The 14,413-nt window shown below is 45.6% G+C and overlaps 2 protein-coding genes across 2 annotated transcripts; both read left to right on the top strand.

Annotated features, from left to right (window-relative positions):
• Positions 1–4,830: 4,830 nt before the first annotated feature.
• On the top strand, positions 4,831–5,328 carry LOC120452661. Its single transcript, XM_039636997.1, has 2 exons — positions 4,831–4,991; positions 5,050–5,328. The coding sequence occupies exons 1-2, from the start codon at positions 4,934–4,936 to the stop codon at positions 5,235–5,237; spliced, it is 246 nt and encodes an 81-aa protein (XP_039492931.1). The 5' UTR covers positions 4,831–4,933; the 3' UTR covers positions 5,238–5,328.
• Positions 5,329–12,490: 7,162 nt separating this feature from the next.
• LOC120452727 lies at positions 12,491–14,047 on the top strand. The gene is made up of 4 exons (XM_039637092.1): positions 12,491–12,575; positions 12,729–12,850; positions 12,906–13,298; positions 13,400–14,047. The coding sequence occupies exons 2-4, from the start codon at positions 12,808–12,810 to the stop codon at positions 14,002–14,004; spliced, it is 1,041 nt and encodes a 346-aa protein (XP_039493026.1). The 5' UTR covers positions 12,491–12,575; positions 12,729–12,807; the 3' UTR covers positions 14,005–14,047.
• The last annotated feature ends 366 nt before the right edge of the window (positions 14,048–14,413 follow it).

Genomic DNA, 14,413 nt, shown 5'->3' on the forward strand with positions numbered 1-14,413 from the left:
TCCTCCTGCGGGGAGCCAAGCGATATGCATTCATTATTTATAAGCAAAATATCATAAAACTTAACAAGAAAACGAACAGCCAGCGGGTGGCAAAACTATTGGGGTTAGTGCAAGCATTTTGTCACGTGTCCTGAATGAAATCAGTTCATCTCGCCACTACTACGGGCAACTACTTGTAAGCAAGTTGTATGTAATTGTAACTGCAGCTGTGAAGATGGATTCTTGCACAACAACAGCTGACAGTGCAAAGGGTGTTTCTAAATCTGAATCAGAATATGAATCTGCGCTTGGCCCACGGGCCATGCTGAACTAATAAACTACATAGTTTACGCATTAAGTCCTGGCATGATTTTCTGCTAAACGCTCGAGAGCAAACCGCTGAGTGGCAAAAGGCAACTGAACTGTCGTTGTCCTAGTAATCGGATTTCAAAGAATAAGAACCGCGAAACCCGAACCACAGAGAGGATTTCCAACATGAAGAGAGAGAGAGTGAGAGAAAGCTTTCTACTGTTCTAAACCAGCGAAGAGAACGAAGAGTTTCAACCCCTAAGAGCAGCCCTTACGATATTCGCTGGTAAGGACATCAATAGGAGTCCTGACTGGTGCATGCATGTAAAATGTAAAACCAAAATTGTTATTTTGTTTAGGCTACAAGCGACTACTGAAACTGCTGAAATTGCAACAACATCAATGACAGCCATGCTCAACACGACTGCGAATTGTTGAACAAGCCTTGCAATTTCCATTTAACCAGCCAAGTTTCGCATTAACCGAACGCTTGAGCTAATTGACTAGACAGCCAAACTGCAGTTGTTACAATTTACCTGTGTGCCTGCAGTTTTGGCGAACCCCATTTTTTTTCCACCGGCTAATTAGACGAGCAAACAGCAAAGGGGCGTGCCGAGTGGGCATATAAATTACGCCATCAACCCAATAAGTTTACACCTATCGAGAGTTCGTAATAGATTGCATCGCAAATTTGAGGTGCACGGCTGCCAATTCAAAAATGATTTATGCACACACGCACTCACCCCAAAAAGCCAACGCTGCGTATACGCATTATACTCGTATATATATGTATGTACATACATATATATTTTTGGGAGCATTCTGTTTCAGCATCTGTAGAAAATATCTGTGTGTGGTGCCCCCACAAGTTAATTAATGTGCGGTCAGCATAGGTTTTTGTGGCTTCCAGCTGCTAGGAGCCAAGGAGCAGGCATTCGGGCTCCTCTTGATATTTATGTTGCCTGGTGTTTAGCATTATTGTGGCCAAACATTGGGCCGTTGTTAAGGCGTAGGCCGGAGAAGGAAATGTGTGCGGCCAGTGCATATCATTTAATAAGAATTTTAATGCAGAGCCAGAATGCACATTGCATATTGCAGCAGGAAATTGAATTCCAGCCCCATTTCATGATGAATTTATGTTGTGTGGTTAAATTAAATAAGACATTAAGTGCTGCATTATGACCGAAGCTGAGTGCATTCCGTTCCATCTGGTTGGGCCCGCAATCAGTTTGCTCGAGTATTAAGAGACATGCGGCTTGGATTAAGCCAAATAACTTGCCAAGAACTGTTGCCACACCACACCACACCACACCAGTCTCTCAGCCCTTTAATTTTAATTAGCATTCCATTCGGGAAGCTAGGAGGCCGGAGGACTTCTTCATCTTATCCCGGTCCCACTCACGTCCACCGCCAGGTAATTAACAATAACAACAACGACACTCCGGCGACACAAAGCCGCCAACCGAAAACATGACATAACAACAAGCCGCCGAGCTTATTTGCCTGGCAATGGTCAGCCGGTTGAATTAGCACTGGGCTCTTGGACCCGGGTGGCTAATTAAAATGTATTGCTTTGTTGTTTTGTTTTGAATACAATCCGGTGGGATGAATTAAGTCCTGCTTTTAAAGACGCCCCATACCCCTCCACCCACCAGATGAGTGGGCGATATGGTGTGGCAGAAACATCAACAGCATCATTATTCAAGGAGCAGACGTTTGGCAAAAGTTAGCTGGGCGCGCTAACGATCTGCCAATGTCGAGCTGTAGCTTCAGCTTCAGCTTCAGTTGAAACTGATGCGAAATCGAGCCGAACCGAAGCGAACCGAGTTGAGCTGAACTGAGTTGAGCTGCGACCATGCACCATTAACGATAACATCATCAAAGAAAATCCTTTACAACCATGTGTCACGTCAGAACGTAACCACCCACAACCCACTCCCCCTTCGAAGGATACACACACACACATCGATACTCACGCTGGAAGAGGCGCAATAGAAGCCTACGCTTCCTGTCACAGGACAAAACGCACAGCAGCAAATTGGCAGCAACGACAGCAATTGCTACAAAAGGGACGACCATCCGAGTATGCCCGCATCCGAGTATCCCGATGAGTCCCCCCAGCATTCCCCAGCATTCCCCATCATTCCCCACATCCTGGCATGCGAACATCCGAGCGTCCTTCGGCGCCGGAGACGCACGTCGCCAAAGCTCAACTGCACACACATCAAAAATAAACCATCAGGCAAATGCTGGGAAAAACCGACAACAAAAAACGACGACATATCAACATTAGTCAACGTGTCTAGGCCACCCAACCTCCCAATCTCCCAATCCTCCAATCTTCCCATCTCCACATGCCGTGCTCGGTAATCATCGAGTAAAGGGTATACTGCATTCGGGTACATTTAGAATACAGGAAATATTAGATCTTACGATTAACCACAATACAAGCCTATATTATATGTTATTCCGCTTTTTGGTTTCTTATCAATGGAACCCAACCCTTTTTGTTAAGGGTATGCCGCAGTCGTTCCATAAACTATACTCCTTTTTCTTTGCTTTTATTTCGGGTGGCTTGGGCAGTGCGGCTGTTTTGAATAATTGTGCTCCGCTCCGCTTGTGGATTTTGTAAAGTATGAAAAATATGCGTGTCTTACTTAGAGCCGCGCCATGGGCCTAATGAAGTGCTCAGCCCCCAAAGGGCTGCACCGCCTGCCCCGCCGTCCCTTTGGGGCAATAATTAAAACGTGTCGGGCGATTCCTCTCAGCTTACACGCCCCTGCGTTCGTTTATCTATTTTTTGCCATTTTTTTTCGCATTTTTTGCTGCCACACGAGGTGGCATTGAGGTGTCATCGAGGTGGCATCGTTATGGCACTCCTGTTGTCTCCAATTCAAGCTGCCTGCTGGTGCGAATGGTGCGAGTGGATCGAGTGGCCGAGCTGGAGATGGAGCTGCATTCGCACGAGCTTGTCATTTATCAGTGGCTCTGCTGCGTCTGCTCTTGAATTTCAATGCAGCTTATACAATTTGCCCGACTTTGCATAAAAGCAAACGCCTGCCAGGCGGCAGCCATCATCGAAACATTTTCAGAGCCCTGCTTATGTGTGCTCGAAGTGGCGATGTTTGCTAAGTCGTGGAAATTTTTGGAGCACGCACCGCACTCTCGATTGGCAGGCAATGGATTGAAAGCTTCTTCAATTCGCGGGCTCTCTCTATTGACTTGCACATTGTGGCGCTTTGCGGTATTGCGTGATGCATACGAAATGCCTGCAAGACAATTCGCCAAAGGAAGCGTCAGTGGCAGAAAAGCCAGGAAATGATGGAACAAAACATAAAAACAGTTTTCACTTGCGGTTCGTCTTTGAGCGCATTTCAATTTTCGATTGTGCTTCCTATTCGCACTCCTTTTTGAGCTCCTTGTAACACCCGTGGCAACGTACAATACCACGAAATATGGTATTTCTTTTGAAACAAGTTGATTACCACTGCCTTGAGATAAAAACTTAGAATATATTCGTAGCTTTTTTTGTGAAAACACTTGTTCTGTTATTTCCAAGGAATTACGCACCAAAAAAAGTTGCATTGAAATTGGTGGTTTCTTTTGTTCTTACTTTTGTGCTTACTGTTTGCCTGCCACTTTTTGTTGCAGCTTTGTGCAGACATCAGCCGTTCATTTCAAAGCATGCAATTGCTTATTAAGGGTCCTGTGCGGCGTATGCGGCGTATGCGTAACGTAGACAAGAGCATGTGACACGTAACAGGTGATTTGACCTAGCCAAGCAAAGGCAGACAATGGCACAAAAACTGATAACGATAACTTTATCCCAAGATCTTTTGACATGAGCAAACAAATAACGAAGAAAGCACGCAACAGCCAAAGGAGCAAGGAATGGCAGTGGAATGGAATGGAAATGCTGAGGAAAAAACTTGGAAAAATACAAAGTGCTGTCATTCATTGTGTACAGCTATTTGCCAAGGCAAGGCAGTTCCACTGACATTCTCCTGTCCCCCACTTTCCCCTCCCCTCCCCACCCACACTTTTGTTTTCCTTTTCCTTGGCCGCCCCGCAAGGACATATGCGTGTGTGTGTGCGTTTTGTGGATGTGTCCAAGTCCAAGTCTTTGTGCGTGTGACGTTTTATCTCTGTCACTAAATTGACACTTTAGTTAATGGATTTTGTGTGTGTGTGTGTGTGAGTAAGTGTGAGTGTGCCACTTTTGTGGCGCTTACTTTTTATCTGCGCTCCATGGATTTGGATTTCTGCCACTGTTGCTCCTTAACATATCAGAACCAGGAGCCAGCAAACACAAACCCAAACACAAACAGGACACGCACTTGCCCGAAACGTTCGTTCGCAAGTGTAAGTGTAAGTACTTTGAATAATAAGAATGCTCACTTTGATGGATGCGCAACAAATCTCTTTAGGTTTATCAGCGGAACGATGACAACGCTGCGGATGGGTAATATGTTGTGTACACCGCGCCAGAGGCGTCATGATCCCCATAACAATTGAGGGATTATTCACATGCTTGTGAACGTTCGTAGCAAACGATTTACCACGACTTACGTGTCACACAGTGTGTAGATGTGAGAAGTGTAGAAACGTTAGCAAAGTCTCTGTGCCTCGATTTCGGACAAACAAAATGCCCCGTCGAGTACTGGAAACCTACGGATTTCAACCAGCCAAGCAGCCATGTCTTCGTGAGTCCTTTCACATACTTGCCAACCATAAATAGGAGAATTCATGTACCGCATGCAGGCAAGTCAAAATTGGATCCCAAAGGTAAATGCGGCTCTGCCATCAAGAAACAACCGAAGGAGCAACCTGTTGAGCAGAAGAACCCGCTGCACTTCCTCCAGCAGAAGAGCGTTGAGGAGCTCGTCGTGCATTGGACTCGTGCTGGGGAAAGTACTCTTTCTCCCATCAAATTGTTGCCTCCTTGGTAGTTGTGTGTTTTATTAACTGTTTGTTGCAGAATTCATGGTCCTATCAACAAAATTATAGATCATATTGGCAAGTCCAAAAGTAAAAACAAAAGTATCGAATTTTAATTTAGAGCTAACTAAACACCATTCGGATATTTAGGCTGTTTCAGGCACATATAAATATTTGAGAACAATCAAAACTTTTCCAAATTTGTCACCAAGCTGCTCTTAAGTATGATTTTTTGAATGCTAAGCTCCTTTGGAGACTTTCGGTATGCTTATTCGATAGACATGATACCATAGAAAGCGAGCGCACATATTCAGCTTATTTTCAGGATTTTCCAGTTTTTCGAGGGGGCATAAGACTACGCTTAAAGTTAAAAAAAAGTGAAATATTTAATGCCTTCGGCTTATGTGCGGGATTTCGATACGACCTGGGCCGCGTGCGATAAATACACATGTGTATATCTGTCACACTGTGTCAAGTTTTAAATCGGCTTTCGGGTCGGCCAGCAGCTTCAATTTGACGCAATAATTTATATGTGATTTGGTCGCATTGCGGCGGCTTGTCAGGAACCCAGTGGGTTCAGAAGGGGGGGGATTTGTAAGTTCTGTTGACAAAATAAGCAAAATAATATATTACAAAAGTTGTGGCACGCGCTTCCATCGGGATTTGGTTAATCGAATATGCACACAGTGGGATACGGCTCAAACCGTTCCAATCACTTTTCCCAACCGACCACGACCACAACGCATCATCATCATCATCATCATTGTGTGCTGGTCCTTGACAGATTAATTGGCCAAGTGCTCCGGTAAAGTTGTGGGGTGCTCCTTTGGCAGCATTAAATAAATATATGGGCATGTGCTTTATGCAGCACCCAGGTGTTCTCCAAACTGGCCAAAGCCGAAGTGGTAAACTTTCCTCTGAATGTGCCAGCAGCACATGCAAGTTCCCAGTTCCCAGTTACCGGCTACCAGTTACCAGTTACCAGTTGGCCGCTGCAAGTTGCAACATGCCCACCACTTGGGCACTGGGCGCGAACTTGCCCCAGCAAACTTTTCCTGTTCACTTGCGGATTGCTTTAAAGCGACTCTATTTATGCCACTGCCAGACTAACCACTCGCACTCGAAAAAATATTGTTTCAACTTTAGGGAAAGCTGCCACCTTGTGGCCAAAGTTATGGGAAGCGAAAGGGATGCTCTGGATTTGACGTGCAACTTTCTCCAATCAGAAGTAATTAGAATACTGGCATGGGTAGGGCTTACATTAACAGCCTGATAACGATAAGCTCCTTAAAAACTAACTGCACAGAGTGAAACTTAGCAGCATCTAAATTGAATCTACATTTTTTGGAGTGCAGAATGCTTCCTTAAAAGTATCTGCATCGAATCGAACTTAGTGGCGGTTATTTTCTCATTCAAATCATATTTCAATTTTGCCCAGATTTTTTGGAGTGCAGAATGCTCTCTGAATACGGACCCTTGGTGACCGGGTGCTCATTATGCCCGTTGCCGAGGGTATCGCGCTAAGTGGCTCCTGCATTGGGAATGGAAACTAAATGAATGGCCGCTTGAAATGCCTTGAAGCCCAAAGGATTAAATGCTCGCTGCACACACAAAGGCGGCGGATTGTGCCACCGCATTGTGAAAACAACTCATTTATCATAAGCGTGCTGCAGTGGGGATGATGGTACGGTATGGTATGGTATGGTGGTGGTGGTGGTGCTGATGAGGAGTGGTGCTCCTAGGGGGCAGTGGGGTTTCGAGAGCGGACTGAAGCTTACGACAAAAGTAACTGACAACTGCAGATGAAATGTTGAAAGCGCGAACTGAACACACAGCGCAACAATTAATTGTCTCCGCATTCATTTGCCCTTCGCCAAGATGCCAGATGCTATTCTATGGCCAGGGGCTAGAGGGGCTAGAGGGGTAGAGGGGTGATGGGGTCAAGGGGCAGGTGGGCGGATGGACGGTCACTTGGTCACGGGTGCGGCAAGTTGGTTCGCCCGGCACGCAATAATCGCCCGGCATTTGCCCTTAATTAATGGTTGAGCGCAAAGTAATAAACGATATTTAAACAGAAATTGCTTTGTTTTTTCTGCTCTGCTTTTGTAATTGAAAGCAGACGGAATTCATATTTTATGTGGCTGTCATAAAACTTTAACAACTATTTTGCCAGCACAAATAAAAACAAACTGACAGCAACAACAACGTTCCTTTTAATTAACTCAAAAGCTTGAGCATGCGATAAAGGCATTGGCCAATAATTACCTACCTTTAATTAAAATATTTATTATCAAATTAGTTCGGGGTCAGCAAAACAAAAAAAAAACCCACCTGATCCGAACGAAGATAATTCATTTTAATGATGACAGACGCCGACTCAGGGGACCGTGCGTGTCAGGACAAAAGGCAAGAAAACTAGGACCAAGGATGGGGTTACCATGGGTGATGGGTTAAAATGTAAAAAGTGTTGAAAAATGGGACATACAATTAATAAATAGAAGCGCTAGTAGGTTGGTTTTTAAATTCATTCCATTCCATTGAAGGATACTCCGTTTCGACACCCATCAATCAGCAGACAAGTTAACCCATCGCTTCATTTAATTCCGAATGCCAGCTCCTTTCGACTTGCCATGCCGCAACATGACCAATCACTTTCACCAGCCGCAGCGATCTAATTAATTTGTTGCAAAATAATTTATTAATTAGCATGTCAGTGTCAGAGATTTTCGGCCATGGCTTATCATTAAACAAAGGCGGTTTGTGGATGGTGGGTGGAGATGGGGATTTTTGCCGAGAGAGGTAAATAGGCAATTAATCTGGCTCAACTGCGGACAGGTGTGTGTACGCGAAAAAGCAGCATAGGAAAGCCGGGAAAACTGAAAACTGGCCAGTTGCCATTGGCATGGCCGTGTTTCTCATACGCCGGACATCAATGGAGAAGAAAGGACGAGCAAACTGCCGGAGCCAAGTGCGACACAGATGGAGGACAGGCAGCGGCAAATTGAACGAGCAATTATTTATTAATTTAACAGACACGCAATGCACATGGAGTTATCTCGATGCGATTCCTGACATCCGCTCCGATTGCCGGCAATTCGAGTTTTCGCAGTCGAATGTCAGGCGAGGATGCGGATTCAGATGCGGATTCAGATTCAGATTCACAAGCAGTTTCACATGCAATTGCAGTTGCAATCGCAGTCGCAGTGCAGTGCGTGTGTGGCCATTAAGCATTTATGATGTGCATGTCAGCGTCGGGATTCCTGATTCCTGATTTCGAATTCCTGTTCTCAGCTTCTGGCAGGACTTGCAGAACTGATTTCCCATGGCGACCTTCCGTGCGCAGGACTTTCCGGCTGGGCGGCTTTAATTCAGCCAGCCGGGCTGGCTTAAGAATCATGAGACAATTAATCAATTGCCTTGATAAGTTGCACTTAATTGGGCAGCTCTTGACGTATCAAGTGAATGGATGACAGCAATTCTCGGGCACATCCTTTTAGAAATTTTATTCAAAAGTAGCCTGCTTTTAGGAATTTAATATATAAAACCAACGCTGTATTTTCGGGGCTCCAGCTTCTGGCTTTGGCCTCCTTTTTTGCACATCGCCTGAAGGGCTTGGCATTTTGGCTAGGTTTTAGCAAATTGCAGGGAGGCATTTACCCCAAGCCGAATCCAACCGAAACCGAAATGAAAACTAAAACGTCGCATTTTGCACTCACATCTGCAGCACTGCATTCGAGTCTCTGGGTCAGCAATTTGCCAAGTTTCTGGCAAGTGAAAATGAAAGCCCTTAGTGTCTGTGTATCTGTGAAGTGTGTGTGAATGTCTGTGAGTGTGTGTGAGTGTGTGTGTGTGTGGGGGAGGGGGAAGGATTTTTCAACGGAAGTGGGTAAATAGTGCAAGGAGGAAATGTACAAATAAATATTTGCAAATGAAAATGAACAAGGAAATGCAAGCGCCATGTGGCAGCGACAAGCGCTAAAACGTTTTCTATATGTGGCCTGGTGTCCGCAACGATAATAAATGTGCCTCTTTGGACACACAAAAATTTGCAGCAACCCTGATCCAGAAATACCTCAAAGAAAATTCGTTGGAAAATGCATGTATTGTTCTACAACAGCACAATGGCCAGGAAATGCCGTTTGTGGCTTTAAGTCCAAATAGTCACCGAAACTCTATACAAATTGTATTTCCCACGTCGTTCCAAAATATCAAGGCCATATGTGTTTTCATTCCAGAGTTATTGGTTATTCGCATACCTTAAAATTATATTGATCATTACATTAATAGGCTTTTCTACGATGAAATCATAAAAGTGAACTCCCCTGGTACACAATCACTCAGCAATCAAAATAAGCCAAAGCCCAAATCATGATTGAAAATTTAATGCGCAACTTTAAAGCCAAAGATTATCGCCAGTGAATCAAATTAATTCGAGTGCAGGAATTTCAGATAAAAGAGGAGCGAAATATGTAAAGGCAAAAATGCTAACCAACTGAATTATTTTCAAATCATTCTAGGCAAAAGCAATTTGCATCTCAATTGCTGCTCAAAAATTGAGGGGCGGCGGCAGGAAGAATCTGATGGGAATGGCAATCGGAATGGCAGTGCTCATGGGTTTGGATAGAGGTATGGGTATATGGGTATGGGTGAAAAAATGCTGCCACAAAGCGGCAATCAGTAACAGTTATAGCGGAAAATAGCTATAATATGAATAGGGCTGATATGAATATCTAGCCCAAAACAGGCAGAAAATTGCAAAAGTGCCTAAAAAGAATCCACAGGAAAAAAGGGGCTGCACACATGACTGAAATTAAAATAGCAACAGCAACAGCCGAGCAGATGAGCAGAAGGATATTTTTGCGGGGAGGCACGAGCTGAGGTCCTCCGGCAAGTCCTTCGTCCCCGTCCAACCACACAAAAGCAATTTCGATCAGGCACAAAGATAAGGAGCGGATTCAAGCAGAGAGGGTGAGAGAGAGCCAACGCAGCACATCAGTTACAAAAATGTAGGCTACCGGCTACCCCCTGAAAAAAACACCCTCGAACATCCTGAAAACCAGACCCACACCTCAACAAAGGACCCGTGAAAGCAAAGCAGATAAAGACGAGCCGAAAAAACGAACAAGCTTGAAGGGCCGCAGTATCAAGCACACAAGGATGCGCTGCAGGATTCGTGGTTTAGGCCTCTTTGCTTCTTTACTTCTCTTTTTTTTTTTTTGCGGCTGCTGTAGGTGCGCTAAAATTATGCAAATCATCGTAATACTTTCCCGGCGCAAAGCAAAGCGGAAGGAAATTGTGTAAAAGCGGCAAGAACGCTATATGTGCTGGCTGCCTTGTCTGTCTGCTTGCTGCTTTTGGCAGCCTTTTTGGCAGGCTACAAAGCAAATAATTGCCCCAGAAATTGGGGCCATGCAAACTGTAATGTAATGGAGCCGTTTCGCTTTGAACGTCGTCGCATGTGAAGCCCTAATGATGATATTTCCCAAAAAGAACTCTGAATCAAATAAAGCGCCTGTGTGTTCGTTCGGCTGGTGGAAAACAGTAAAATGAAGTGAAATACTTGGCAAGTGTTTGCTCAGGCTACCGCAGTCAATGGAGAAAACCTTAAAGACTCTTCGCCCATAAAAGAATTTAAGCTGCCGCCGAGCAGCCAAGCATAAAGTGCACACCCACCCCACCTACCCCCCGCCCGCTGGCCAGGATTCCGTCCAGCTGGCAGCTTCCTTGGTTTCCGCTTCCTGTGGTTTTTGGTCGAAAAATTTAATAAACGTCAAGCTGAGTGGCAAAGAAGAACGAGGGTCCAAACATTGCACCTGCCGCTGACCGCATTCGGGAATGTTAGTGAAAAGGTGGCACGCCGAAATGCATACTTGTATGGCCGTACACCCATACGTATACGTATTGTCCACACGTAGCAGAGCCGGCAAACGAGTATGCAACATAACGTATACGCCCCGTGACACTTTTGGGACAGCAAGCAGCCTTGATCCCAGCAAAATCACGCAAACTTTATAAGACTTTCGCCATCCGCCCCCAGGACCCATCTCTGATTTATGGTCTTTAACTTGGTTAACTTACCATCACTCATATGTCCTTGTGGTCTTATAATTGCACTTCTAAACATGGACCATTTATAAATCTTAGACTTGCAAAACTTTTCCCATTTCCCCGATAATTTCGCGCAACATTAACGAGCTTATTAATCGTCGCACCCTTATAGTCAGAAACATCAAGCACGTCTCTCCATTCAGGACACCCAGGACTCTGATCCTGGGATGAAGGACGCGTGAAATTCTCACACACACAACCACATTTATGTGGGGTTGGGGCTGAGGTCACGGAATTTTATTGGTCCCCCCCGGCTGGTTGGATGCCTTTTTTGAATAGCGCGACACATTAACTTAATAATTTAGTGGGTGTCGAGTGGGCTGTTATAAATATTTATAAGAGCCGCCCTGAGTGGGCCGTCGATGGCAGGACTAGATCTGCTGCTAAGAGCTACTCCAAACTATAACATCCGTGCGGGGATTCTCCTGGATTCTCTGGCTCAATTGCGCGTAAAAGTCAAATGTCTGTGCCTTTCGCCCAAAAAGCTTCCTTGCCACTTGTCTGCAGAATCCAATACACACATGCAAAGTTTGCACGTCCTGGCAGAGACACACACACGCATAGGTAGGTGTACTATATACATGGCTCTCTAAGTCGCCGTTATATATGCGCATGTATTAGTTTTGGCCGCCATCTCTGCATGCCGTAGAAACGGAAAAGCTTACAGCCGTTAAGGGATTTAGCAGGCAAATATAAATTTATGAAATATTCGCAAGGATATGCGAGATGCCGGCTATTGCTATTGCTATTTCTATTGCACCTTTCCGCAAACAAACCAGAAAATCAGACCGTTTTGGCCTGGTTATAGCAGCAGCTATAGCTTCTACCATGCAGCCATTCTGATGGGCCAACAAACACAATCTTGGCCACAAAACAAGTTGTTGTTGCCCACTGGACGTAGACGTGGACGTGGACGTGGACGAGGAGCTGGACATGGACAAAATCAATGCAAAACCAAACCCAACCAAACAAAACCAAACAGAACCAAACCGAACTAATGTTATTTGTGGAACAAACAACGATAATGAAATCATGGGGCGCTGGGTAAATGGAAAGTGATTCGGTTGGTTCTGGTCAGGTTGTGGCATCGGGCCAATAACTAATTTCATTTACTCTGCCAGGCGCATTTGCAATCGAATGGCAGCATATGCACACACAAGTTGACAATATACCCATGAGGCCCCCCTGGTTAAACATTACCTAGTGCCTCTGATCTGGAAGTAATTAAGCCAACCAACCAGGTGATAATGTAGGCCACATTTTTCCAACTTTAATTCGTTACCCAGTTCGACCAATAATGATGTAGTGATATAATTAATTTTATGTCGCTCGTGCAAGTCGATGCAAACAATAAAATTCGACAATGAATTGCACGTATAGTATTTCTGAAACAGTTGTGCATACACTTCTCCGATTTCCGAATCATATAAATACACCTGCAAGCGATTAACTGTCGAGTGGAATCATTCGAATATGTTGCGAATTCTGCTGCCGCTGCTGGCATTCTGTGCCTTGGGTAATGCAAAAATATGTTCTCGACAATTACTGGACTTAAAGTTTATCTCCTTAAGCACACGGACAGTGCCGATTCAGCAGGGCTCAAGTGGAAGGAACCAATCGCATCTTCATGGTGCGTGGCCAGAACCGCCAGCTGTCCCTCAAGCGAACTGCCAGTTCGGCGGTGGGAGAAACGCTGCAAATGTGGTGCAATCCCCGGGACATAATGGCCACCACCTGTCAGGCGGGACAGATGCCAGGCTTCCGGCCAACGTTGCCCATGACCTGTCCCACTGCTCCGGCGGCGATGACCACGCCGGTCCAGGATCGCAGCTGTCCGGCCACCATGTTCCGGGTGGGCTACAACGTGGGCAACAACCAGTTCCTGGAGCTCTATCGCGCCTGCTTCGATACCAGAGCTGTGAGGGCGATCTTCGTGCAGCACCGGATATATGGAAAGCCCTTCTGTAAGTATATATAAACAAATAATCACAAACAGGCTTCTATCCTCTCCCATCAAGATTCAGGGGAACACTTAGTAACTTGAGATGCTCTTTAATATTCCCAGATATCACCCGACCCTGCGTCCAGTTCAGTTCCGATGGCGTGATCAGTGGCGCAGATGAGGCCAGTTACACGGTCCGCAATGTCCACGGCACCTTCAGGAGGCTGTTTGGCAACAACCAGAACTACATACCCAACAACCGCGATGTGATCATCAATCGCGGACATTTGGCCGCCTCGGCGGACTTCTTCTTTGGTGACCAATTGTGCGCCACCTTCAAGTATGTGAATGCAGTGCCGCAGTTCAAGAGCATCAACGATGGCAACTGGGAGACCATCGAGCGGTTTGTTCGCAATTCGGTGACCGGTAACAATTTTGTGAATGTGCGCACCGGTGCCAGGGGTGTGCTCTCGCTGCCCGCGAGCCGTGGATCCAGGAATGTCTTTCTAAGTGGCAACAAGAACCCGGTGCCCCTGTGGATGTACAAGATAGTGCGAAACGCCAACAACCAGCCACTCGTGGCCTTCCTCACCCTGAACAACATCTACGCCCGTCAACGGCCGACGGCTCCCAACTTTTGTCAGCCCGTGAATTGCCCAGTGGCATTGGTCAACACAGCGCAGGCTGGCTATTCCTTCTGCTGCAACGCCGCCACTTTCAGGCCATAAATGGAGGCCTCTGAGTATCACAAATATCAGTAACTTAATTACTAGCTGGGTTTAAAACATAACACAAAATTTAAAATCAACAGATCACTTATACTACAACTTGAGATACTTTTAACTGAAATTAAAAATATATTACTTCGCCTTGAGGTCGCAAATCAATTGTCGTTTTCATAAATCGTAAATGCTTGCGTGGCAGTTTAAAACGCGTGCGAAAGCCTCTTCGAATTCATGGCTCATTCGGAATGGACTCGAGACGTCAGTTTTAATGGTCATTCAGCGGCTTCTCATAAATTGAACCCCCTCCGGGCCGCCACTGCCACTGCCACTGCCAGTGCCACTCGCTTTTGGCCCATTTAAATTCAAGCTGCGATTGTGGCGGAGGGCAAACGCTTTTCAATGCGTGCGAGTG

The sequence above is a fragment of the Drosophila santomea genome, chromosome 3R (assembly GCF_016746245.2).
Source record: "Drosophila santomea strain STO CAGO 1482 chromosome 3R, Prin_Dsan_1.1, whole genome shotgun sequence".
In the NCBI taxonomy this organism is placed as follows: domain Eukaryota; kingdom Metazoa; phylum Arthropoda; class Insecta; order Diptera; family Drosophilidae; genus Drosophila; species Drosophila santomea.